We start from the raw sequence: 27,896 nt of genomic DNA, 5'->3' as shown, positions 1-27,896 counted from the left end.
CATCTTTTGGTTTACATATTTCTTTCCCAAGCACATATGAATAAGAAAGGCCAGGGGTGCTTGCAGGTACAGAAAAGGCTCAGTGTCACCTGCTTCCAGCTCTGTGTGGTTTCAGGGTACCCAGGGCTTTTTGTAGCAGGAACTCCTTTGCATATGAGGCTACACATCACTGATGTAGCCAATCTTCCAGTAGCCCCTCTACTAAGTGCCCTGTACCTTTGGGGTAATGTTTTGGCATTCCTTAGCCACCCTGCTCCTGCGCACTTTGTTTATATGTTTAAATTGCTCTTCTCATAGAATCATAGAGTCGGAAGGGACCTCCAGGGTCATCTAGTCCAACCCCCTGCACAATGCAGGAAACTCACAAACACTTCCCCCTAAAGTCATAGGATCTTCATTGCTGTCAGATGGCCATCTAGCCTCTGTTGAAAAACCTCCAAAGGAGAGCCCACCACCTCCCAAGGAGGAAGCCTGTTAGAATCACAGAAGAGTCGGAAGGGACCTCCAGGGTCATCTAGTTCAACCCCCTGCACAATGCAGGAAGCTCACAAACACCTCCCCCTAAATTCACAGGATCTTTATTGCTGTCAGATGCCCATCTAGCCTCTGTTGAAAAACCTCCAAGGAAGGAGAGCCCACCACCTCCCGAGAAAGCCTGTTCCACAGAGGAACCGCTGTAACGGTCAGGAAGTTCATAGAATCCTAGAGTCGGAAGGGACCTCCAGGGTCATCTAGACCAACCCCCTGCACAATGCAGGGAACTCACAAACACCTCCCCCTAAATTCACAGGATCTTCATTGCTGTCAGATGGCCATCTAGCCTCTGTTTAAAAACCTCCAAGGAAGGAGGCCATCTAGCCCACCACCTCCTGAGGAAGCCTGTTCCACTGAGGAATCGCTCTAACGGTCAGGAAGTTCTTCCTACTGTTGAGCTGGAAACTCTTCTGATTTAATTTCAACCCATTCGTTCTGGTCCTGCCTTCCGGGGCCACAGAAAACCATTCCACAGAAAACAATCCCACAGCCCTTCAAGTCCTTGAAAATGGTGATCATATTACCTCTCAGCCACCTCCTCTCCAGGCTAAACATGCCCAGCTCCTTCAACCTTTCCTCACAAGACTTGGTCTCCAGACCCCTCACCACCTTCGTCGCCCTCCTCTGGACCCGTTCTTCGGCTCAGTTGGCCTTGGCAATATCTAGGGATGTGCATGAACTGGCTCGAATGTTGGTTGATTCGTGAACTGAAGAGCCACCATGAATTTCAACAAATTTTAAGGTAGCTCATGGTGGTTCGTGAAGAGCAGAAATCAGGGGTTTGAATGGCTCTGAGCCAGGGGTTGTTTATTTGTTTTTTTGTAGCAGTAGTTCCTTTGCAGATTAGGCCACACACCCTTGATGTAGCCAATCCTCCTGGAGCTTACAGTAGGCCCTGTAAGAAGAGTCCTGTAAGCTCTTGGAGGATTGGCTACATCAGGGGTGTGTGGCCTAATATGCAAAGGAGCTCTTGCTAGAATTCCATCCCTGGGCCGCACACCCCTGATGTAGCCAATCCTCCTGCAGCTTACATCAGGCCCTGTAAGAAGAGCCCTGGAAGCTCTTGGAGGATTGGCTACATCAGGGGTGTGTGGCCTAATATGCAAAGGAGCTCTTGCTAGAATAGCGTCCCTGGGCAGCACACCCCTGATGTAGCCAATCCTCCTGGAGCTTACAGCAGGCCCTGTAAGAAGAGCCCTGTAAGCTCTTGGAGGATTGGTTACAGCAGGGGTGTGTGGCCTAATATGCAAAGGAGCACCTGCTAGAATTCCGTCCCAGGGCCGCACACCCCTGATGTAGCCAATCCTCCTGCAGCTTACAGCAGGCCCTGTAAGAAGAGCCCTGTAAGCTCTTGGAGGATTGGCTACATCAGGGGTGTGTGGCCTAATATGCAAAGGAGCTCTTGCTAGAATAGTGTCCCTGGGCAGCACACCCCTGATGTAGCCAATCCTCCTGGAGCTTACAGCAGGCCCTGTAAGAAGAGTCCTGTAAGCTCTTGGAAGATTGGCTACATCAGGGGTGTGTGGCCTAATATGCAAAGGAGCTCTTGCTAGAATTCCGTCCCTGGGCCGCGCACCCCTGATGTAGCCAATCCTCCTGCAGCTTACAGTAGGCCCTGTAAGAAGTGTCCTGTAAGCTCTTGGAGGACTGGCTACATGGGGAGGGGGGGTTGGCCTAATATGTAAAGGAGTTTCTGCTACAGAAAAAAGCCCTGAGGATACCCAAGTTCCCTTCTTTGCGACTCCACCTTTTGTGACCGCTTATCACAGGGGCGCACCGCTGTTCGAGGGCATGTTTCCTCAGCGGTAGAAACTGAAGCTGCACCATCGATGTCAGCACAGTTTAGGGTTGCCAAGTCCAACTCAAGAAATACCTGGGGACTTTGGGGGTGGAGCCAGGAGACTTTGGGGGCGGGGCAGGAGGCATTGGGGGTGGGGCCAGGATCAAGGTTGTGACAAGCACAATTGAACTCCAAAGGGCGTTCTGGCCATCACATTTAAAGGGACCAAACTCCTCTTAAATGCCTTCCCTCCATTTGGAATAATGAAGGATAGGGGCACCTTCTTTTGGGGCTCATAGGATTGGAAACCCCCCCCCCCAGTCCAATCTTCTTGAAATTTGGGTGGTGTTTTGAGGAGAGACACCAGTTGCTCTGCTGAAAATTTGGTGCCTCTACCTCAATAAACAGCCCACCCCAGAGCCCCAGATACCCATGGATCAATTCTCCATTCTACCCTATGGTAATCGGTCTCCATAGGTAATAATGGAGTGCCCAGCAGACATTTCCCCAACCCCCGCTTTCTGATGACCCTGAAGCAGGGGGGGGAGGGCCTCCAAACCGGGTGATCTCCTGCCCCCACCTGGGGATTGGCAACCCTAGCACAGCTCCTGGGAAGATATACCTCCGTGAAGCATTTGACACTGATTATGAACGCTCATGGATACTTTCCTCTCTTGCATGAGCCGAACTGCTCGAAATAGAAAGGAAAAAAACATAATTTTTAAAAAATCCACCAGCAAAATTAACCTCAAGCATTAAGCAATTGTTTAGCAGATCCAAAATTGCAAGCCAGGCGAACTTGAAATAATAGATGTCACTCCTTCCCTGCTGCCAGAGCTCTCTCTTCCCCCGCCCGCCATTGTTATATCTTCTGAACATTAGTAGCTTTGTCCCATTAAACAATCAATAAGTGTATCTGTCAACACGAGGCGTCCAGCCATGGAAATCGGCTGGTTTAGTTCCATCTTACTTAATGCTACGCACGTTGAAGGGCTTTGATTGACTCGTAATCTTTAACCGTTGAAGGGGAAAATATAGGTTGTGAGATGCAGAATGAGATACTCAAAAGAGATGTAGTTACTTCACCTGCTTCGCTGTTATGTCTGCGTGACCTCTCCCGAATCACCTACGGTAAATGCAAATCGCTAGCTTTGAGGCCAGCAGAGAACTAAACCAAATTTGACCTCCCCCCCCCTCTCCAAAATCGGCATAGAGGTTTGGTTTGGTTTGTTTCACAAGATTTATATCCTACTTTTCAGAAGAAGAAGAAGATGATGATATTGGATTTATATCCCGCCCTCCACTCCGAAGAGTCTCAGAGCGGCTCACAATCTCCTTTGCCTTCCTCCCCCACAACAGACACCCTGTGAGGTGGGTGGGGCTGGAGAGGGCTCTCACAGCAGCTGCCCTTTCAAGGACAACCTCTGCCAGAGCTATGGCTGACCCAAGGCCATGCCAGCAGCTGCAAGTGGAGGAGTGGGGAATCAAACCCGGTTCTCCCAGATAAGAGTCTGCACACTTAACCACTACACCAAACTGGCTCTGCCCTCATAATGACCACCAAGGCAGCTAATGAACTGTTTGTTTAATCCGATTATTTTTTTTTTAGTTTCCATTTACCCGAAGGGTCTTGTAATGACTTACAGTATTACAAATAATAATCGCAATAAAGTAACAATGACATTAGGAGCCCTTTGGTGCAGAGTGGTAAAGCTGCAGTAGTGAAGTCTGAGCTCTCTGCTCACAACCTGCAAGGACAACTCTGCAAAAGCTATGGCTGACCTAAGGGAAATTCCAGCAGCTGTAAGTGGAGGAGTGGGGAATTAAACTTGGTTCTCCCAGATAAGAGTCCACCCACTAAATCACTGCACCAAACTGGCTCTCTTAGAGACCATGCTCTTAGTAGAAGGGCCACTAGAGGACATCCTTCCCAGGACCCCCCAAAGCACGGGCTCACTGGATGATTCTTTAAGCAAAATAATAATAATAATAAAAATCCATGAACCCATGAAACTAGTCTGCCAGGATGGGCTAAAATTGAACTCACAGCAGAAGTGCAATAGCATAGAGGGGGAAAAAAAGAAAGGTCTCCTGTGCAAGCACCGGTCGTTTCCGACTCTGGGGTGACGCTGCTTTTGCAACGTTTTCACGGCAGATCTTTTTACGGGGTGATTTGCCACTGCCTTCACGGGCCTTACACTTTCCCCCCCAGCAAGCAGGGTACTCATTTTATCGACCTTGGAAGGATGGAAGGCTGAGTCAACCTCGAGCCAGATTACCTGAACCAGCTTCCGCTGGGATCGAACTCAGGTCGTGAGCAGAGGGTTTTGACTGCAGTACTGCAGCTTTACCACTCTGTGCCAAGGGGCTCTTAATAGCATAGAACCCCTTCCTTTATCTGGTATCTGGTGAAGTGTAATGCAAATGAAAACTGATATCCAGAATAAAACTTTGGGCACTCTCACACACTAAATCAGGGGTGGCCAAACTGTGGCTCGGGAGCCACATGTGGCTCTTTCACACTTATTGTGTCGCTCTTGAAGCCCCCGCCGCCCCATTGGCCAGCTTGGAAGAGGCATTTGTCTCTTCAGATCACTTCACCAAGCCAAGCCCGCCAGCAGTTTGGAGAATGCATTTAAAGTCAAAGTTGCTTTCTTTCCACATTTCCCTCCCTTCCCCATTTATCTTCCTACCTTCTTTCTTCCCTTCCTTCCTTCTCTCAAACATCTGACGTTCATGTCCGTGGCTCTCAAACATCTGACATTTGTTCTATGTGGCTTCTGCATTAAACAAGTTTGTCCACCCCTATACTAAATAATCCACTTCAGTGATCATTTACAAGTGGGTTTTGCCCCGTGGCGCAGAGTGGTAAAGCTGCAGTACTGCCGTTTGAACTCTCTGCTCATGACCTGAGTTCGATCCCAGTGGAAGCTGGTTCAGGTAGCCAGCTTGAGGTTGACTCAGCCTTCCATCCTTCCGAGGTCAGTAAAATGAGGGCCCAGCTTGCTGGGGGGAAAGTGGAGATGAATGGGGAAGGTAAAATTCTGCTGTGACAATGTCGTGATGCGATGACTGGGGAAGGCAATGGCAAACCACCCCGTAAAAAGTCTGCCGTGAAAAAGTTGTGAAAGCAACGTCACCCCGGAGTCAAAAACAACTGGTGCTTGCACAGGGGACTACCTTTACCTTTTTTTTGCCCTTTCACACAGTAAAATTTAGTTGCAAAGCGCACTGAAAGTGAATTGGAAATTGCGTTATTTAGGGTGTGCGAAAGTGAACATATGAAGCTGCCTTACACTGAATCAGACCTTTGGTCCATCAAAGTCAGTGTTGTCTTCTCAGACTGGCAGCGGCTCTCCAGGGTCTCAAGCTGAGGTTTTTCACACCTATTTGCCTGGACCCTTTTTTGGAGATGCCAGGGATTGAAATCTGGGACCTTCTGCTTCCCAAGCAGATGCTCTACCACTGAGCCACCGTCCCTCTCCCTAAGAAGTGCCCTTTGTTGATCTTAAAAGTGCCACCAGACAAACTTTCCCCAACCCCTTCCTTTGTTTGAGAAAATGTGCCCAGCCATGCGCTTGGCAAGTGGGAAGGCAAAAAAGCTCAGTCAACTTCAGTGGCCCGTGCAGAAGGCTTTAATAACATTTCTGCTAATGCGAAACAGATATCTGAGGCTTTTCTCACACGGTCATTGGCATCTCAGAGAGCTTAATTATATAATACAACATATTCCCACATTAGATCACTGATGCTTAGTACGTGTGAGTGGAGTGAAGGGGGGGAGGGAGGGAGGGATTGCATTACCTAGCAACGGCCTCTAACAAATTGTAGGCAAAAAAAGGGAGGGAGAGAGAGAGAAAAATAAAGAGATTATATGCTACATCACTCTTCAGAGTCAAAATTGATAGCAAATTGCGTTTGCCCTTTTATCTCATGTGGAAAATCTATTGTGCACAAGCAGAGGGTAGAAAAGATGCTGTGCTGAAAGGAACGGTCTTCTAATCTCCACCACCCCCCTTCTTCTTCTTCTCCTTTTAAACCAGCTGTAGAATATGCCCTCCCCCCCATAAAAAAAAGGATAAAGGAAGGGGCTTGTCTTTCTGGAGATACCAAGGAGAAAAGAAAAAAAAGACTCCAGTTCTGGTCAGTAAAAACGGCATTGCTCCCAACTAATGTAGCTCCTAGGGTAATATCGCATGTGCTTACCCCTAATAAGCCTTTTTTTGTGTCAATTCAGAAGGGGGAAGCATGTGAGGAGGGCTTTGTTCCGTCTCCATTTCCTGATGTGGAGCCGCAGCTTGCAAGGGCTCTTTAACTGGCCGGGGGGGGGGGGGGGCAGCTGCTTTGTATGCAGAAGACTTCTTGAACAATCCCCCCCTCCCCACAAGCTCCCCGTTTTAGACCAGACACCTGCCAGGGAAGAGTTTTGAAGTGCTGGTACGCATATTGTTAGGACAGTTGTGGGGTTTTTTTTTTTCCCTTAAGGCCATGCATGCAGGGTTTGACACGGGAGTGGCTGCGGCTCAGTGGCTGAGCATCTCTTCGACACCCGGGAAGTTCCAGGTTCGATTTCCTCTCCTGCCATCTCCGGTCGAAAGGATGAAGCCGTAGGCCACATGGAAAAACCTCTGCCTAAAACCCTGGTGGTAGAAGCCCCGTGGCACAGAGTGATCAGCAGCAGTCCTGCAGTCCGAGCTCTCTGCTCACGACCTGAGTTTGATCCTGGCGGAAGCTGGGTTCAGTTAGCCGACTCAAGGTTGACTCAGCCTTCCATCCTTCCGAGGTCGGTCAAATGAGTCCCCAGCTGGCTGGGGAGAAAGCGTAGATGAACATATGAAGCTGCCTTATACTGAATCAGACCCTGGGTCCATCAAAGTCAGTATTGTCTTCTCAGACTGGCAGCGGCTCTCCAGGGTCTCAAGCTGAGGTTTTTCACACCTGTTTGCCTGGACCCTTTTTTGGAGATGCCAGGGATTGAACCTGGGACCTTCTGCTTCCCAAGCAGTTGCTCTGCCACTGAGCCACCGTCCCTCCCCTGCTCTCCAGGGTCTCAAGCTGAGGTTTTTCACACCTCTTTGCCCGGACCCTTTTTTAGAGATGCCAGGGATTGAACCTGGGACCTTATGCTTCCCAAGCAGATGCTCTGCCACTGAGCCACCGTCCCTCCCCTGGGGAAGGCAAGGGCAAACCATCCCATTAAAAAAAAAAAGTCTGCCAAGAAAACGTTGGGATGTGACATCACCCCATGGGTCAGTAACAACTCGATGCTTGCACAGGGGACTACCTTTACCTTTTTTTAAGACCGTGGAGAGCTCCTAACAGAGCAGACTATACTTCCAGTATCGGGAAAGTGAAAACAGAATCATAGAATTGGAAGGGACCTCCAGGTTCATCTAGTCTAACCCCTTGCACAATGCAGGGAACTCACAAAGACCTCCTCCTAAATTCACAGGACCTTCATTGCTGTCAGATGGCCATCTAGCCTCTGTTTTAAAAACCTCCAAGGAAGGAGAGCCCACCACCTCCCGAGGAAGCCTGTTGCACTGAGGAATCCCTCTAATGGTCAGGAAGTTCTTCCTAATGTTGAGCCGGAAACTCCTTTGATTTGATTCCAACCCATTGGTTCTGGTCCTACCTTCTGGGACCACAGAAAACAATCCCACCATCCTTCAAGTACTTGACGATGGTGATCATATCACCTCTCTTTTGCAACCTCTGTGTCTGCCAAGAAAGAGGCTGTGGCTCAGTGGTTGGAGTATTTCTGATCAGCATACAAAAGATCCCAGGTTCAATCCCCGGCATGGCGAAAGTCCCAAGTTCAATCCAGCTAAACAGATGAGGTTGGAGGCAACTTGGAGAAACCTCTACCTGAGCCTCTGGAGAGGGCCTACTGTAAGCTCTTGGGGGATTGGCTACATCAGGGGGTGTGGCCTTACATTCGAAGGGGTTCCTGCTCCCAAAAAAAAACCTTGCTCCTACCAGAGCACACCGCACTTCCAGTGCAAGGGGAAAGTGAAGGCATCCTTTGCAAACTCTGCCAACTGCGAAGGGGATCATGGCTCAGTGCTAGAGCATCTGTTGGATGTGTTTCAATCCCCAGTATGATGCAATGGTTAAGAGCGGTGGACTATAATGTGGAGAATGGGGTTTGATTCCCCAGTCCTTCATACAAAGTCTTCCGGGTGACCTTGGGCCAATCACAGATCTCTCAGAACTCTCTCAGCCCCAACTACCTCACAAGAGAGGTAGTTTGGTGTAGTGGTTAAGTGTGCGGACTCTTATCTGGGAGAACCGGGTTTGATTCCCCACTCCTCCGCTTGCACCTGCTGGAATGGCCTTGGGTCAGCCATAGCTCTGGCAGAGGTTGTCCTTGAAAGGGTGGCTGAAAGAGCCAGTTTGGTGTAGTGGTTAAGTGTGCGGACTCTTATCTGGGAGAACCGGGTTTGATTCCCCACTCCTCCACTTGCACCTGCTGGCATGGCCTTGGGTCAGCCAGGGCTCTTGCAGAGGTTGCCCTTGAAAGGGCCGCTGCTGTGAGAGCCCTCTCCAGCCCCACCCACCTCACAGGGTGTCTGTTATGCGGGAGGAAGGTAAAGGAGATTGTGAGCCGCTCTGAGATTCTTCGGAGTGGAGGGCGGGATATAAATCCAATATCATCATCATCATCATCATCTTCTTCTTCTTCTTCTTCACAAGATGCCTGTTGTGGGGAGAGGAGAGGACGGAGACTGCTCTGAGACTCCTTTGGGTAGGGAAGGGTGGGGATATAAAACCCAGCTCCTGTCTTTCTTCTTCCTCTCCAGTTTAAAAGGTTCCACCAGAGACCTGGAGAGCTGCTGCCAGTCTGAGTAGACAATACTGACCTTGATGGATTCAATATAAGGCAACTTCAGGCCTCGAATTCAGCAGGAGGCCTCAAATTCAGCAGGAGCTCACAGGAGCACAGTTCCTGAACCTTTCTGAGGGTTCCCCCTCCCCTCCCCACCTACCTTGTCCATTGAATAGGAGGAGTAGGAGAGCAGGCAGCCAGCCAGCCACCAGGGGCTTTGCCCCACCCCCAGCAACCGTGGAGAAGCCCCTACCACCCTTTCTCCACTTCTTATGTGATTTTGGGTGGTGGGTGGCTTGCTGGCCTTTTGACTGGGGGGGCGGGCAGCCCAGGAGAGCCCCAAGAGAGTGAGGCCTGCTTGGACTGACTGGATCTCTAGCCAGCCCAAGCAAGCCTCTCTGCTCTGGGGCTCTCCTTTCTTGCATTGGGTTGCTTTTGGCTGGTGTGGGGGGATGACATATGCTAATGTTATGCTAATAAGCTCTACCACCTATTTTTCTACTAAACAACCCCTGGGCAACTTCATGCATAATGCACTCATGTGACACTGTGTCATAGCTCTATGGCAAGGGTGGCTAAAGTGTGGCTTGGGAGCCACATGTGGCTCTTTCACACTTATTGGGAAGCTCCTGGAGGTCAAGGAGGAACTTAATGCAGGCTTGCTCTGGAGCCTCAATCAGCCTCTGACCGCTGACTCATAGGTAGGCGACTATTTTGGTCTTGTGTGAAATGGGGAAGGAGAGGGAAATAGGCAGTTTCACTTCCCAGCTTTCCCATGCCCAGCTGAAGCTGTTGCTTCCTGGCATTGTGTCCTTGCAAATAAAGGGTTGATGCTTTGAGTCAGCTTGTCTCTGCCGCATGGACCTGAGAACTGATGCCTACTGAGTACTTTAACCTGGGAACCCATAGCCAAAGGGGGATATGATACTGGAGAGCCATTGCCAATCTGAAGTGGAGGGGGGAATCTTGCAGTGCCCAGCCATTTCATGTTTTCCTAGGCTCGGAGAATTTTATATTTTTAGTTTTTTACTGTGATCCTTGTGCTTGATCCTTTTGCTGTGATCCCTGTGTTTTAAACATTGCGTTGCCAAATCCCACTATTCCCCCGCCTTTCCATTTTATATTGCGAGAGTTTTAAGCATGTTTGTACTTGAAGTACAAATGATCCCCAGGCCAAAGAATGCTCAGCTGTCTACCACCAGGACAAGAGCCTTTTCAGTGGCAGCCCCTACCCTCTGGAACGCTCTCCCTGAAAACATCAGGGCCCTGCGAGACTTGCCACGATTCCGCAGGGCCTGCAAGACAGAGCTGTTTAAACAGGCTTTTAACATCTAATGGAGCCATCCACTATTTCACCGCCCCCACAGCATGAATATCTTCACCAGACCCAAACAGAAACGCAAGGCACTCAATAACATCCAATAACATCACAGTAAACAGCACGAATTAAGAAGCAGTAATAACGCCATCGAAGGATTAAAATCGTATACGTTGGAGACGTTTTAATTATTGTGGTTTTATTGTAATAATGTAATTTTATGGGGTTTTTTTTAAATTAATGTTAGCCACCCTGAGCCCAACAGGGGAGGGTGGGATACAAATATAATAAAATAAATAAGTTTTTTAAAAAAATCTTTAATTGTGTTTGTCTGAGTCCTTTGTAAAATTTATGTGGCTGCTACCTGGCATTACATTTTATGACGCGTATAACTTGGCCCCACAAAGTCTCATTTATGTCAGATCCGTCCCCTTTGGCTGTGAGCAGTGAAGTGGCCAAGTTTGCGGATGACACTAAATTGTTCAGGGTGGTGAGAACCAGAGAGGATTGTGAAGAACTCCAAAGGGATCCGTTGAGGCTGGGTGAGTGGGCGTCAACGTGGCAGATGCGGTTCAATGTGGCCAAGTGCAAAGTAATGCACATTGGGGCCAAGAATCCCAGCCACAAATACAAGTTGATGGGGTGTGAACTGGCAGAGACTGACCAAGAGAGAGATCTTGGGGTCGTGGTAGATAACTCACTGAAAATGTCAAGACAGTGTGCGTTTGCAATAAAAAAGGCCAACGCCATGCTGGGAAATTATTAGGAAGGGAATTGAAAACAAATCAGCCAGTATCATAATGCCCCTGTATAAATTGATGGTGCGGTCTCATTTGGAGTACTGTGTGCAGTATGGTATGGTATGGTATGGATATTATAGCATGGGAGAAAGTCCAGAGAAGGGCAACTAGAATGATTAAAGGGCTGGAGCACTTTCCCTATGAAGAAAGGTTGAAACGCTTGGGACTCTTTAGCTTGGAGAAACGTCGACTGCGGGGTGACATGATAGAGGTTTACAAGATAATGCATGGGATGGAGAAAGTAGAGAAAGAAGTACTTTTCCCCCTTTCTCACAATACAAGAACTCGTGGGCATTCGATGAAATTGCTGAGCAGACAGGTTAAAACGGATAAAAGAAAGTACTTCTTCACCCAAAGGGTGATTAACATATGGAATTCACTGCCACAGGAGGTGGTGGCGGCTACAAGCATAGCCAGCTTCAAGAGGGGGTTAGATAAAAAACATGGAGCAGAGGTCCATCAGTGGCTATTAGCCACAGTGTGTGTGTATATATAATTTTTTTTGCCACTGTGTGACACAGAGTGTTGGACTGGATGGGCCGTTGGGCTGATCCAACATGGCTTCTCTTATGTTCTTGTAACAAAGGAGTTCAACAGCCCTGCCATAGAGTTTCCAGCAATTGCTAGAGCTACCACCTTTGCTTCTGAGTTTCCCCCCAGAAGTGATGACATCATGCTTATGATACTGCCCCCTACGTTCCTGCCCCCAGCGCAGATTGGCAGCTTCCACCAGGACCGAACTCAGGTCGTGAGCAGAGAGCTCGGACTGCAGTACTGCAGCTTTACCACTCTGCACCATGGGGCTCCTCCTCAGAGCTGTTGTAACATTACCCTAAAAAATTGCATTCTGAGAGACTTTCTTTGTCACAGAGGAATCAGGGAGATCTTAAACCCAAGGAGAGCTCATCATTTGTGAATGCTAAACATATTATTCCTCTCCTCACTGCTAGAAATGAGGCAACCAGGAACCCTCCACAATTGCTATCATTTTTGACGACGGCAGTATGCCTGCCCCACTGCTGACTTTTGCCGGCTAGCTCGCACAAAAGGATTATTATAACTGCGGCTGAAAGTTGTCCACAGATACAGCGCACTTATTGTGTCTGCCGTAAATGTGTCTGGGTTGAAGAACAAAAGCAAGGGAAAGCCACAGAACGAGAATGTCCTTTACCGCAGGGGGGTGTGTGTGTGTGTGGAGGAAAGCGCCTGTTCCGAGATAGGAAGATGCACAGAGGAATATGATTGGCGGCTTTTACGGAGAGGACTTAGAGAAGAATTAGCGGATTCAGCGCCTGGTTATCAAAGGGGAAAGTAGATGAGTTCCACAAAGGGTGTCTGCGCAGGGTTTGAAAGGCGCGGAGCAGGTCAGAAAAGTCTGGCCGTAAATCACACCAAAAAAGTGTTCTGGTCCATGTGATTGACAGATTTAGAGGGCCGGTCTGCTGCGATGGGCGGGATTGGAAAAGTCACCACTGAAAATGGGGAGAGAGGAAAAGAGATTGTTGGTGGTGGTGGTGGTGGTGCTGATAGGGGTGGAATTCTAGCAGGAGCTCCTTTGCATATTAGGCCACACACCCCTGATGCAGCCAATCCTCCAAAAGCTTACAAAAAAGAGGCTTGCAAGCCTTTGGAGGATTGGCTACATCAGGGGTGTGTGGCCTAATATGCAAAGGAGTTCCTGCTAGAATTCCACCCCGGGTCAGACCCTGGTTCTATCTCAACCAGCACTGTTTGCTCTTATACAGGTCCTCATAGAGCATAATGGAGAATCAATATGTGGTTATCTGGGGCTGGGGAGGCTGTTTTTTGAGACAAAATTTCAGTATAGCATCTGGTACCTCTCCTCAAAAGAAACACCAAGTTTCAAAAAGATTGGACCAGAGGGTCCAATTCTGTGAGCTCCATTGGTGGGGGGTATGGGGAGTTGCCACTGTATGACAGAGTGTTTGACTGGAGAGGCCCATGGCCTGATCCAACATGGCTTCTCTTATGTTCTTACACCCCATCCTCAATTATTTATAACCAGAGGTGGAATTCTAGCAGGAGCTCCTTTGCATATTAGGCCACACAACCCTGATGTAGCCAATCCTCCAAGAGCATACAAAAAAAACCCCTTGAAAGCTCATGGAAGACTGGCTACATCAGGGGTGTGTGGCCTAATATGCAAAGGAGCTCCTGCTAGAATTCCATCCCTGTTTAAAACAGAGGAAGCCATTTAAAGGAAAGGTCCCCTGTGCAAGCACCGGTCGTTGCTTTCACAACGTTTCACGGCAGACTTTTTATGGGGTGGTTTGCCATTGCCTTCCCCAGTCATCTACACTTTCCCTCCAGCAAGCCGGGGACTCATTTTACCGACCTCGGAAGGATGGAAGGCTGAGTCAACCTCGAGCCGGCTACCTAAAAACCCAGCTTCCACCGGGGATCGAACTCAGGTCGTGAGCAGAGCTTAGGTCTGCAGTACTGCAGCTTTAACACTCTGCACCACGGGGCTCTTCAGGCATTTAAAAGGTGTGGCCTAATATGCAGAGGAGCTCCTGCTAGAATTCCACCCCTGTTTAAAACAGAGGAAGGGCTTTAAAAGGAGCGCAGTCCCTTTAAAAAGTTGGCCAGAATTCCCTTTGGAGTTCAGTCGTGCTTGTCGCGCCCCTGCTCCTGGCTCCACCCCCAAACTCTCCTGGCTCCACCCCCAAAGCCCCCAGATATTTCCTGAGTCAGATCTGGCAACCCTCCTTGGATCTGCACGGACTCTGCACCGGCCTTATAACAAAGAATGCCTCTATTCCGAAACGCCTTGCAAGGGAACCGCTTCTTCCATTAAACCTGCAGCCAGGGACGGATTTCAATCTCCCAAAGCAAATATTTGCCGCATAAGCAGTGCCGTTTGACGCCAGCAAAAGGGTCTCTCTCTCTCTTTTTATCGTGTTCTGTATAATGCCGCTCTCCTCCTCACTTGTCGGCATTATCTCCCCCCCCCACCTGCCCAAACACATGTTAATGATAATAAGGCGGTGAGTTGGAGGTGTCTCCGCAAACCCTGCCAAGCATGTGTTTATCGGGGGTTGCAGCCGTCCAAAATAGTTTTGACCCAGAGTGACAACGTAGGCCTAGAGAGATGTGAGGCGGGTTAAGTGGATGATAAGCAAACATATCATTATGGGGCCCCCCCTTCCGCTCCTCGCAAAGACGCTCAAATCCCCGAGAAAGATTTTTTTTTTTCCCAGCTCATCCTCTCTTTTTTTTGCTGCATGGCTCCAAGTTTGGACCTCAAAGGTTCATTCAATCAGAGCCCCGCTGTCACCTGAACTAATATCGCAACCTTGCCTCATCAAGTCTGCAGAGACTCTGGCAACCAGCTGTCTTCTTTGAATATACTATTTACATGCTTAACTCCATCCGTCCCGAAAGTTCCGATGCGCACGGAAGATGCTCCTCGCCGGATTATAACCAAACAGGAGTCGAGAGCTGCTGGATCAGACTGGTCGTCGGACAACCAGCAAGAGGGTTAGAGTCAGGGACTTGTGGGTGCTTGGGATCTCTGTAGGGTCCCCACTTACCCCAATGGAGCAAGGATTCCTTTGCTTTTGGGACCTCCAAGGCACCACCATGGAGCTTGCCAGCAGGGGAGCCCTGTAGAAGAAGAAGAAGAATTGTAGATTTATACCCCGCCCTTCTCTCTGAATCAGAGACTCAGAGCGGCTTACAATCTCCTATATCTTCTCCCCCCCACAACAGACACCCCGTGAGGTGGGTGGGGCTGAGAGAGCTCTCCCAGAAGCTGCCCTTTCAAGGACAACCTCTGACAGAGCTGTGGCTGACCCAAGGCCATTCCAGCAGCTGCAAGTGGAGGAGTGGGGAATCAAACCCGGTTCTCCCAGATAAGAGTCCACGCACTTAACCACTACATCAAACTGGCTCTCTTCTACACCAAACTGAAGAAGAAGAAGAAGATGATGATATTGGATTTATATCCCACCTTATACTCCTTTACCTTCCCCACCCCACAACAGACACCCCATGAGGTAGGTGGGGCTGAGAGAGCTGTCACCGAAGCTGCCCTTTCAAGAATAACTCCTACAAAAGATCCAAGGCCATTCCAGCAGCTGAAAGTGGAGGAGTGGGGAATCAAACCCGGTTCTCCCAGATAAGAGTCCATGCACTTAACCACCACACCAAACTGGCTCTCTAGAGTGCTGGCATGCCCAACGTGCCCAGTGTGATGTCACCAGAGATGACATCATCATGCAAGGCACATTGCATGGGGACACTCTAGCATGTGGGTAAAAACTCTATGATGACCATAGAGCCTTTGCCCAAATGATTGAGCAACTTCTGTATGATGTTCCTAGCATGATGATGTCACTTCCAGGTAACATCATTACGGCATGCATGTGAACCCCAGGAAGAGGACTGGAGTCCCCCGGTTTTGGCCAGGTGAGACCTGGCAACCCTAGATGCCAATGATGTCACTGACACCACTCTGTCACTTCCAGGTTGTACTTGGGCATAATGGGTAGCTCTAGGATTTGCTGGAAACTCTATGGTAGAACCACAGAGTTTCCAGCATTCTGTAGAACTACCTATTATCACCTTGTCAAGCATGGAGAAATTTCATTGTTAATTGATTGTTTTAGGGTCCTGCCTAACCTGGTCTGTGAAGTATCACGGAGGACCTAATTTTGTTAACTTGTTATTCTTTCCCTTCCCCCCGTCTTGCTTTATGGCTTATAATTAAAAGTAGTGAGAACTGAAACTAAGTAATCAGCCCCTTCCCATACATTCCTTTAAGGGAGTGCAAGCCATCTGGAGACAGCAAGGACGCAGTCCTGATAACACTGTGGGAATGTAGACATTTATGATAGTTTATGTGTGAATGCTACCCTGCAACCCCATCCCTTGGAATCCCTTTGAAGTAAGCCTTAAAAGTATTGTATCAATGTATTAGCAGCATAACCCTCAAGAACCTGTTACACCAAAGTATCGGTCTATCAATAAACGTAGTCTTTGTATCAACTTTGACTCATTGAACCCGCATGCTTGACACACCTCTGGGCTGTACCTTGAAGTTACATACCGGTACTGAGGCAAGCAGCATTTAAAATAAAAACTTTCTCAGTACTGCTAGGAGCAATGGTGGGGAGTGGAGATGATAGGTGGGAGACCTCTAGCCCAGAGCAGGAGGCTGGGAAAATCTAGACCAGTGGTCCATCAAGTCCTGCCACACAGCAGTGCCACACAGCAGCCAAACAGTTGCTTCAAAGGACCAATGAAGGCATCAGAGAGGACAAGGACTCTTCACAGTTGTAGTATTTAAAGGCCACACCCAATGGCCACAAGGGCTGTATAATTATTAAAGATTATTAAAGATTGCAGGAAATGATGATTCGCGGTATTGTAATATTACTTCCATAACAACCTTGAGCCAACGGAACATTTTGCCTGGGAGAAGCATGTAGGAAGAGACACATCGTTCAACAGAAGCTTATGTATTGAGTTTGTATCATTAAGGATGCTGTGGAAATAATATTATGATCCCGTGCCTGAGCAAAAGCATCACTGAAACAGGAATTGGAATACATAAGAACATCAGAGAAGCCATGTTGGATCAGGCCTATGGCCCATCCAGTCCAACACTCTGTGTCACATAAGAACATAAGAGAAGCCATGTTGGATCAGGCCAATGGCCCATCCAGTCCAACACTCTGTGTCACACATAAGAACATAAGAGAAGCCATGTTGGGTCACGCCAGTGGCCCCTCCAGTCCAACACTCTGTGTCACATAAGAACATAAGAGAAGCCATGTTGGATCAGGCCAATGGCCCATCCAGTCCAACACTCTGTGTCGCATAAGAGAAGCCATGTTGGATCAGGCCAGTGGCCCATCCAGTCCAACACTCTGAGTCACATAAGAGAAGCCACGTTGGATCAGGCCAATGGCCCATCCAGTCCAAAACTCTGTGTCACACATAAGAACATAAGAGAAGCCATGTTGGGTCAGGCCAGTGGCCCCTCCATTCCAACACTCTGTGTCACATAAAAACATAAGAGAAGCCATGTTGGATCAGGCCAGTGGCCCATCCAGTCCAACACTATGAGTCACATAAGAACATGAGAGAAGCCATGTTCAATCAGGCCAATGGCCCATCCAGTCCAACATTCTGTGTCACAGAAGAACATAAGAGAAGCCATGTTGGATCAGGCCAGTGGCCCATCCAGTCCAACACTCTGTGTCACACAGTGGCCAAAGAAACCAGACACCATCAGGAGGTCCACCAGGGTGGCTAGAAGCCTTCTCACTGTGCCCCCCAAGCACCAAGAATATAGAGCATCACTGCCCCAGACAGAGAGTTCCAACAAAAAGCTGTGGCTAATAGCTACTGATGGACCTCTGCTCCATATGCTTATCCAATCCCCTCTTGAAACCGTCTATGCTTATAGCTACCTCCACCTCCTGTGGCAGTGAATTCCACATGTTAATCACCCTTTGGGTGAAGAACTACTTCCTTTTATCAGTTCTAACCTGACTGCTCAGAAATTTCATTGAATGCCCACGAGTTCTTGTATTGTGAGAAAGGGAGAAAAGGACTTCTTTCTCTGCCTTCTCTATCCTATGCATCATCTTGTAAACCTCTATCATGTCACCCCGCAGTCGACGTTTCTCCAGGCTAAAGAGCCCCAAGTGCTTTAACCTTTCTTCATAGAGAAAGTGTCGCCTTTCTGCAGGGAAGAGGGCCCCATCCCACCCTCATCTTAGATGTGCACATTTCGTGGGGGGAGGAGGGCCCGCCCCTTTCCCAAGTGCCTTCCAGAAGCTACGGGGCACTCTATTTCCGGCCAGCTTTTTTCAGGGTAGCTTCAAGCCGCCCTGAACCGGCCATCTGTTGTTGGCCGTTGCATGGCTCTCGGAGTCCCCATTGCCCCATCAGCAGGTTGGAGAAGGCATTTGTCTCTTTAAATCACTTCCCCAAGGCAGATGGTGGCTTGGAGAATGCATTTAAAGCGGATAAGGACGCCTCTTGGCCAGGGTTCCTTCTAAGCTGAGTTAGTGTGAGATAACTCACAGTTTGTTAGCCTCCAACTCAGTGTGGGGTTTTTTTTTGGTCTCAGCTCAGGAAAAATGGCCCCAGAGCAAACTAATTGATGCAGGAGCTCACAACTTTAATCCCAGTAGCTCACAAAGTAGTATTTTTTTTTTCCTCACAGGACTCCACAGCTGCCTTAGAGCATGGGTGTCATAAGAACATAAGAGAAGCCATGTTAGATCAGGCCAATGGCCCATCCAGTCCAACACTCTGTGTCACATAAGAACCCGTTTTAACCTGGCTGCTCAGCAATTTCATCGAATGCCCACGAGTTCTTGTATTGTGAGAAAGGGAGAAAAGTACTTCTTTCTCTACTTTCTCCATCCCATGCATTATCTTGTAAACCTCTATCATGTCACCCCACAGTCGACGTTTCTCCAAGCTAAAGAGTCCCAAGCGTTTCAACCTTTCTTCATAGGGAAAGTGCTCCAGCCCTTTAATCATTCTAGTTGCCCTTTTCTGGACTTTCTCCAATGCTACAATATCCTTTTTGAGGTGCGGCGACCAGAACTGCACACAGTACTCCAAATGAGACCGTCAAACTCATTTGTTATAAGGGCCTGATCTGTCATAAATGAGACCTTGTCAGGTTGGGCTGTGGCAGGCTGGGCCATGGGTGTACCTACTTAAGACCAAGGAGCAGAGCTATAAACTTTTTAAAGGACACAGACAAAGATGAGTAAATATTCTTTAAAATAAAATAAAACATGCTTGAAATATTAGCACTCCTTGGTTTTAAAGGTGCTTTCTTTGTATTTCTCCCATGGGATCCAGGGAACTGGGCAAAGGAAGCTGTGGCTCTTTCCCTCCCTCCCCAGAGGACCAATGGAGACAACTGAGGTTTTGCTCTGTAGCTCCAGTGCGATTGAGCAAGCCTTGCAAAGCAAGGTGAGATGCAGAAGGAAGCAAGAGAGAGAACCAATTGCTTGGGGGCCTGATAGGAAACCTCTGGGGGCCTGATTGGACCTTTGAGCCACATGTTTGACACCCTTGAGTTAGGCTGTGTTCAGACACTGCTGATTTTTCAGGTTGGCCTAGTCTGCAGTGTCTTTCATGTTCTTTTATTCTTGTCTGGATGCTATGGAGTGAAACGTCAAGTCTCTGGCCAAGACTATGGCCTTACAGCCTGGAAAATCCGCTAATGAAACTAGTGAACTCTGGCTGTAGGGCTGCCAAATCCCCAGTCAGGATGGGGTTTCTCCCTCCCAGGAGGTTCTGAACCCACCGGCCCACACTGGGCTGGCAGAGGGAACCTCCCCTAATGTTGCCGGCACGATGACATCACCTGTGAGTGAGGTCATCGTGCTGTCGACGTCGCAAACCAGCCACTCTAATAATAATAATAATAATAATAATAATAATAATAATAATAATAATAATAATAATAATAATAATAATAATAATAATAATACTTTTTATTTGTATCCCGCCCTCCCCACCAGGGCAGGCTCAGGGCGGCTCACAACATACAAATATAACCATACATAGTAATTACAGTTACAATTATAAAATCATCATTAAATCATTAAACAACTTACATTAAAATTAAAATTGTGGTGCTATAACTTAGGTCTTTAATAAAATTCAGTGGCTAAAATATGCCCAGCGAGACTTTCTTGACTCGGTATTAGGTGAAGGCTATTTTGAAGAGGTAGGTCTTACAGGCCCTGCGGAATTGGTCTAAACATCGCAGGGCCCTCACCTCCTCCGGGAGTTGATTCCACAGTAGTGGAGCTGCAATGGAGAAAGCCCGATCCCGGGTGGTCTTCAATCTGGCCTCCCTTGGCCCAGGGATATTCAGCTGGTTCTTTCCAGCTGACCTCAGCGCTCTCTGGGGTTCATATGGGGAGAGATGGTTCCTCTAGGCATTTCTGGGAAAGCTCTATGGTTTCCCCGGACGCTCTAGCAATTTGGGATGGAAAACTCTATGGCAACCCTATCCAGATGTGAAAACCTTTGAAAACATATTAACCTGCTATAATTTCTTTGTGTGTTCAGGTTACAGTATGAAAAAAAAAAAAACCACTGTAGAGATTATTCTGCACGGATATTCCAGAGACAGGGTTCTGCAATAGCTCACTAGTAAAGTAAATGGAGACACTAGAAGGGGGGGGGGGGAGTGTCCTCTCTGCTTTCAAAGCTTTTCCAAAAATAATCAAGAGATTCACAGAAGCTTCCAGCTGTCAGTTCAACGTGAACGGCCTGACTTGTCGATGAAAATAAATCTAATACTTTTAAAGAAAAATCCATACAGCGAGAGCTCGTCGGCAAATAAATGGAGCGAGCTCTCGGGGGAGACGGCGGAAGGCCCATCGCAGGAGTTACGTCTAAAGTCGACTGGACAAAGCGTTCATGGCTGTGAATGCACAGCGGAGGAACAAGCTCGTATTGGCAAGAGACATCCCCGATCACCTGAAAGGCCTTTTTTTCTTTCCCCGTTTCTAGGATTCCAGAGAGCAGAAGTCGAATTGCTTTCTGCCGGCAGGAAATGTGATTTTAAATAGTTCTGAAGTTGCTTCGCTGAATGCTACATTCTCCCTTAAAAATAGAACCATCAGCTTTTAATGGCTTTCCACCCCCCACCCCACCGCCCAAAAAAACTTCATTGCTTCACATTTTCTCAGATGGTTGGAAATGACAAAGAACTATTCTTTGCCTTCCTCTGGGACAGACATTTTCCTATCATCATTGCCTCGGATTTTCAGATCAGGTCTTTTTTTTCTTTCCCCCATTTTCCCTCTGAGAAGTTTCTCTGAGCTTCTTCCAGGGGTCTGTGCCAAGATTCCATAAGCAGGAATTGCAGTAGGGTTGCCAGATCCAATACAAGAAATATCTGGAGACTTTGGGGGTGTGGAGTCAGAAGACATTGGGGGTGGAGTCAGAAGCAAGGTTGGGACAAGCATAACTGAACCCCAAAGTAGGTTGCCAAGTCCAATTCAAGAAATATCTGAGGACTTTGAGGGTGGAGTCAGGAGACTTTGGGGGTGGAGTCAGGTGACTTTGGGGGTGGAGCCAGGAGCAAGGGTGTGACAAGCATAATTAAACTCCAAAGGGAGTTCTGGTCATCACACTAAAAGGGACCACACATCTTTTAAATGCCTTCCTTCCATAGGAAATAATGAAGGATAGGGGAACCTTCTTTTGAATCTCAAAGAATTTTTGTCAGGAGATCCACGAGCTCTTGTAGAAATTGTAGAAAATAAACTACAATAAACATAAATAGAACAATTCCAACAATTAAAACAGTTTAAAACAATAAGAACAGTTTGGTGCTAATATAAGTAATTTTGATGGTGTTCCGCGCTCTTAGATGTTCTCAGTATCGCTATATCGGCAGTTTAATTAAAGGCCAGCCGGAATAGTGTTGTCTTGCAGGCCTCGCAGAACTGGGGAAGGTCCTGCAATGCTCTGACCTCCTCCAGCAGTTGGTTCTACCAATAGGGGGCAGCGATTGAAAAAGCTCTATCTCTAGTGGTTTTCAATTGTGCCTCCCTCGGCCCGGGGATTGATAGAAAATGTTGTATTCCAGATCTAAGTACCCTCTGGGAAACATGTGAGAAGAGATGGTCCCTAAGGTAGACAGGTCCTCGGCCATATACAGCTTTAAAGGTAATGACCAGCACCTTGTAGCGAATCTGATACACCACTGGCAGCCAGTGCAGCTCCCCCAGCCCCTTTTCCCTTCTGAAAAGAGGGGAGGGCCTTTTTAAACAACTTTTAAATGCAATTTTGGTCTGTATCAACAGGCGTCTAGTGTCCAGATCACGTGATGTGATGGTATCGCTTTACTCTGCTCATGTAAGACCTCACCTGGAGTATTGTGTTCAGTTTTGGGCACCACATTTTAAGAAGGATATAGACAATCTGGAATGGGTCCAGAGAAGGGTGATGGAGATGGTGAGGGGTCTGGAGACCAAGTCCTATGAGGGAAGTTTGAAGGAGCTGGGGATGTTTAGCCTGGAAAGGAGGTGGCTAAAAGGCGATAGGATCACCATCTTCAAGTACTTGAAGGGTTGTCAAATAGAGGATGGTGTGGAATTGTTTTCTGTGGCCCCAGAAGGTAGGACCAGAACCAATGAGTTGAAATTAAATCAAAAGAGTTTCCATCTCAACATTATGAAGAACTTCCTGACCGTTAGAGCGGTTCCTCAATGGAACAGACTCCCTCGGGAGGTGGTGGGCTCTCCTTCCTTGGAGGTTTTTCAACAGAGGCTAGATGGCCATCTGACAGCAATGAAGATCCTGTGAATCTAGGGGGAGGTATTTGTGAGTTTCTTGCATTGTGCAGGGGGTCAGACTAGATGACCCTGGAGGTCCCTCCCAACTCTATGATTCTATGAAACAACTTTTAAACAACATTTGACCCATCTTTGAGCATTAGTCGCAAGTGAAAGATTGCATTGGAGACTATTGGTCCCTATGAATGTTGTAAGGCTAAACATCTGTTTGGTTGAGCCTTCCTCAAGAATTAACAAAACTAAAGCAATGAGAAGAAGAAAAAACTGCTACTCGTGAAAGTAGAATCTAGCTGGAGGTAGATTTGTTGGGTTGCATCTTCTTCCAGCTGTGGATTTTTCACTAGTCCTGACTCCCCTTGGGGATTTGCTACACAGATGGCATCAGAGTTTACACCACCACAAGTTTTGAAACATCTGCTTCTATTTGCCCGTCCTTTATATGCAAACTTAGAAGCTGTGCAGCTGCAGAGTCAGAGGGAAACAGACCCAGGGCTTAAGCAAAATAGACTTTTGCCACGAAGCAAATGGCAATATATATATAAAAAGAAGAGTCTATTGCATTATGTAGGTCATTATTTGTCATAAAAAATGAATCAACGTACAGCAGTTTTGTCACACGACATGAAACCGGGAAGAACCAGCCACGAGCCCCAAAGCCAACAGATCAAGTAACTTCCCATATTTGCTTCAACCATGTGAAATCTGTCACATTGGGAGAAGTCCGCTAAGACATTTTCGACTGCATGTCCTCAAATTAGTTTCCAGCTTTGGCTAACGCAGGGGATGAGGCTTACCAAGTTGGCGTCCCTTTCTGTTACTTGGCCTTCAGAAGGTTTTTGTCCCCTTTCGGTTCTCTAGCTAGCGCGAGAGACAGATGTTGCGAAAGCCTCCTCTGGATTTCTGAAGGGGGAATCTCTGCAGGCACCGAAGTCCCACAAGGATGCCAGCTCTGGGTTGGGAAATATCTGGAGATCATACCTCAGTGGGGTATAATGCCACCTCCCAAAGTCCACCTTCCAAAACAATCATTTCTCCAGGGGAGCTGTTCTTGGTAGGCTGGAGTTGAGTTGTAATGCTGAGGGATCTCTAGGCCCTGCCTGCAGATTGGCAACCTTACAAGAACAACATCAATGGTGTGACCAAGATGAATGTCTGGTGAGATCTGTTCCATTTGGGAATGACCTAAACAAGAGCCAAGCTTTATTCTGTATCGCAGAGTCTATCTTCCCTCCAGTTGGATAATTAAGAACTATGAACCCAATGCTGTGGGTAATACAATTCGAATACTTACGTTACAACATTTATTCATATACACAACCCTTATCAATATTCTCATCTCATTATATTATGCTATTTCAACGTCGCTTATAGTCCATTTTACTCCACACAATAAAAATAATCCAGTCCTGGATGCTTGAAATCCTGGATGCTGAGCCTGCCTTGGCGGGGAGGGCGGGGTATAAATAAAATTTTATTATTATTATTATTATTATTATTGAAATTAACAAAAGGTACCGAATCCTGCTGTCAAGTGAACTTCCAGCCGCGGGTAGTACCGTCCACGTATTTAAATTATTTCAGGCAGCAGTTCAACCAATGCAGCAACCCAATTCCGGCTGTTCTCTTGTTTCATTTATACTTCGACAGGCCACATTAATAAACTAGGAACGAACACCGTAACAAATTAATATACATATACAGAAATAAATAATTAAAATTACAGTTAGACATCACAGCCACTGCAAATTCTTACCCCGTGCTTAGGCAACTGCTCTCATTAGCGTAAGCTCGTTAGTCGTATCTTGCACGAAATGGTTCTCTACCCAAGACTTCCCCACGTGAGTCAAATGAATGGCCACAGGTGCTGTCAATTACCACACCCCACAGCTTTATACACAAAATATAGACATTAAATTAAAACAAAAACAGATAAATCCAGTGAAGGGGGTTGAACATCTGCTGGGAATTCCATTACACCCAATGCTATGATTGCCAGTCTCCAGGTGGGGCTTGGAGATCTCCCGCTTTTACAACTCATCTCCAGCTGGCAGAGATTGGCTCCCCTGGAGAAAATGGTGGCTTTGTAGGGTCGACTCTATGGCATTGTACCGCAAAGTAACCTGGGGTCTTCATATGGACCTTGTAGACAATTAGAACACCCACATGGATTTTAAGTGACTTTACCAACATATATCGCATTGATCTCTGTTTAAATTATTTGCGTGCTGGTGACAGTTTGGTGCAGCCAGTTTGGTGTAGTGGTTAAGAGCCAGTTTGGTATAGAGCCAGTTTGGTGTAGTGGTTAAGTGTGTGGACTTTTATCTGGGAGAACCAGATAAAAGTCCACACACTTTTGATTGATTCCCCACTCCTCCACTTGCACCTGCTGGAATGGTCTTGCGTTAGCCATAGCTATCGCAGGACCTGTCCTTGAAAAGGCAGCTGCTGTGAGAGCACTCTCAGCCCCACCCACCTCACAGGGTGTCTGTTGTGGGGAGAGAAGACATAGGAGATTGTAAGCCGCTCTGAGTCTCTGATTCAGGGAGAAGGGCGGGGTATAAATCTGCAATTCTTCTTCTTCTTCTTCTTCTGACAGTTCTGTATGTTCTTACTCCTTCTTGTATACTTGTGCAATCCTAATTAGCCAGTAAGAGCTTTCCCCATTATGATCTTAAGACTGAAATTGTGGGCAGGATTTAATACCACACCATCTCCCAAAAATCTCTCTCTTCAATTTATTTTTTTTAACAGCCAGCCTGAAGAATAAATGGGCCTAATAAAACTTGTTAGTAACTGAATATTCCCTTCTCACTACTCATTGCTCAGGGGTCATTACGGCTACAATCATTGCTGAATTTTGCCACTTGTGCAAATCACACAGAAACCTCTGACAGGACCTGCACGTAAAGCAGGTCAGCAGCACTGAGTTTTACCCATCAACAGCCACCCCTCTTTGTGTTGTAGTCAGTTGCAGAAAAAAGACTGCGGCAGAAAAAGACTTGCAGAAAAAAGACAGTTGCAGAAAAAAGACTGCGGCAGAAAAAAACTTGCAGAAAAAGACAGATGCAGAAAAAAGACTGCGGCAGAAAAAGACTTGCAGAAAAAAGACAGTTGCAGAAAAAAGACTTGCAGAAAAAAGACAGTTGCAGAAAAAAGACAGTTGCAGAAAAAAGACTGCGGCAGAAAAAGACTTGCAGAAAAAAGACAGTTGCAGAAAAAAGACTTGCAGAAAAAGACAGATGCAGAAAAAAGACTGTTGCAGAAAAAGACAGATGCAGAAAAAAGACTGTTGCAGAAAAAGACAGATGCAGAAAAAAGACATTTCCAGAAAAAAGACAGGCAAAAAGAATGACAGTCTTCCCCCCCCCCCCCGTCCCCTTTCTGGGCTATGAATAGTAAGGTGGCTCTATTTTATTTATATTATTTCTGCGGATTTGTATTCCGCCCTTTCCCGTAAGCGCTCAGGGCAGATTCCAACAAGTCAAAAAGTTAAATTCAACAATACCTCTATAAATAAGCAATAAAACAGTCAAACAATTAAAACATCTTAAGGTTAAAACATTTGAGCCACTAGCTCAGATTTAACTTAACTTAAGGCAGCGTGGGTAATGTAGACCCTTAAATTCAGAGCTTAGGTGTCCAAGGAATGTCAACTCTCGGCCTGATTTCCCTCCAGTCTAGATGTTAATCAGTATTAATCAGTGTCGGGAAGCCAAGTTATTGATTAACCAAAATGTTATAGTAATATTATCCTTTTGGAAAACCTGATCCCTAACTAGGGTTGCCAGTCCCCAACTGGGACTGGGGAATCCCCCAATTTCACAGGCTCCTGCCCACCTTTGGTCAGCTGGCTGGTGGAGGGAAGCCCAGCCACTAACAGCCACGGCCCCACGAGTGATGTCCTCAAGGTGATGACACCAAGAGAAAGTGACATCACCACACTGGGGATGATGTGTGGCGATGCTCTAGCGTTGGGGCAAAACTCTATGGTTAAGCCCAATACCATGGAGTTTGCCCAAAAACCAGAGTGTTGCTGTGCGACATCCCTGGCATGGTGATGTCACTTCTGTGTCCTTCCCCCCACTCTCCCCTGCCCCCTGCTGACACAAAGCAAGGACTTGGCAACCCCTATCCCTATCCCTTATCTGTCTCAGCCATCCTTTGGCACTGAGTGAACTCTTTGAACACTTCTATGGATGGCCCCTCCTAAGAAGTTTTGGTATGAACTGGGTGAAAACTGTATTCTTTAGGGTTGCTAGCTCTGGGTTCAGAAACTCCTAGCCATTTGGGGTGGAGTCTGGGGAGAGTAGGTTTGGGTGAGGGGAGGGACTTCAGCAGGGTACGATGCCATAAAGTCCACCCTCCAAAGCTGCCATTTTGTCCAGAGGACCTGATCTCTACATTCTGGTAGGGTTGCCAATCCCCAGGTGGGGTCAGGGGATCCCCTGGTTTGGAGGCCCTCCCCCCGCTTCAGGGTCATCAGAAAGCGGGGGAGGGGAGGGAAATGTCTGCTGGGAACTCTGTTATTCCCTATGGAGATTTATTCCCATAGAAAATCATGGAGAATTGATCCGCGGGTATCTGGGGTTCTGGGGGGGCTGTTTTTGGGGGTAGAGGCACCAATTTTTCAGTATAGCATCTAGTGCCTCTCCCCAAAATACCCACCAAGTTTCAAAAAGATTGGACCAGGGGGTCCAATTCTATGAGCCCCAAAAGAAGGTGCCCCTATCCTTCATTATTTCCTATAGAAGGAAGGCATTGAAAAGGTGTGCCGTCCCTTTAAATGTGATGGCCAGAACTCCCTTTGGACTTCAATTATGCTTGTCACAGCCTTGATCTTGGCTCCACCCCTAATGTCTCCTGGCTCCACCCCCAAAGTCTCCTGGCTCCACCCCCAAAGTCCCCAGATATTTCTTGAATTGGACTTGGCAACCCTACATTCTGGAGATCAGTTGTAATGCCAGGAGATCCTCCTAGCCTCACCTGAAGGCCAGCAATCATATTTATTCTTTCAAAATGCTCACTGCTGGATGGGAGATGTGCACATTTGAAGCAGACCATCCAGCACAAACCTTGATGTGGACTCAGGTGGGTAGCTATGTTGGTCTGAAGCAACAAAAAAAACAACAGGGGGGGAAGGTTGAGTCCCACAGCACTTTCGAGACCAACAAAGTTTAATTTGGGGTCTAAGCCGGGGTGTCAACTGTGCAGCCCAAGGGCCAAATCAGGCACCCAGATCAGACCTGCAAGCACCTCACTATCATCTGCTTCCTTCTGTCTCTTTTGCTTCCTTCTGCATCACAGCTTTTGTCAGGCT

The 27,896-nt window shown here is 47.4% G+C and overlaps 1 protein-coding gene across 1 annotated transcript in view; it reads left to right on the top strand.

The window, feature by feature from the left end:
* Nucleotides 1–25,931, top strand: part of LOC132587957 (axoneme-associated protein mst101(2)-like) — a 70,140-nt gene extending 44,209 nt beyond the window's left edge. The window contains exons 4-5 of the mRNA XM_060260371.1: nucleotides 23,438–23,532; nucleotides 25,544–25,931. Coding sequence (XP_060116354.1) covers nucleotides 23,438–23,532; nucleotides 25,544–25,931 — 483 coding nt within the window. The remainder of the gene's footprint in view (nucleotides 1–23,437; nucleotides 23,533–25,543) is intronic.
* The last annotated feature ends 1,965 nt before the right edge of the window (nucleotides 25,932–27,896 follow it).

The sequence above is a fragment of the Heteronotia binoei genome, chromosome 19, assembly GCF_032191835.1.
Source record: "Heteronotia binoei isolate CCM8104 ecotype False Entrance Well chromosome 19, APGP_CSIRO_Hbin_v1, whole genome shotgun sequence".
In the NCBI taxonomy this organism is placed as follows: domain Eukaryota; kingdom Metazoa; phylum Chordata; class Lepidosauria; order Squamata; family Gekkonidae; genus Heteronotia; species Heteronotia binoei.
Note: the sequence above shows the minus strand (reverse complement) of the source record. Positions and strands in the feature narration are given on the sequence as shown.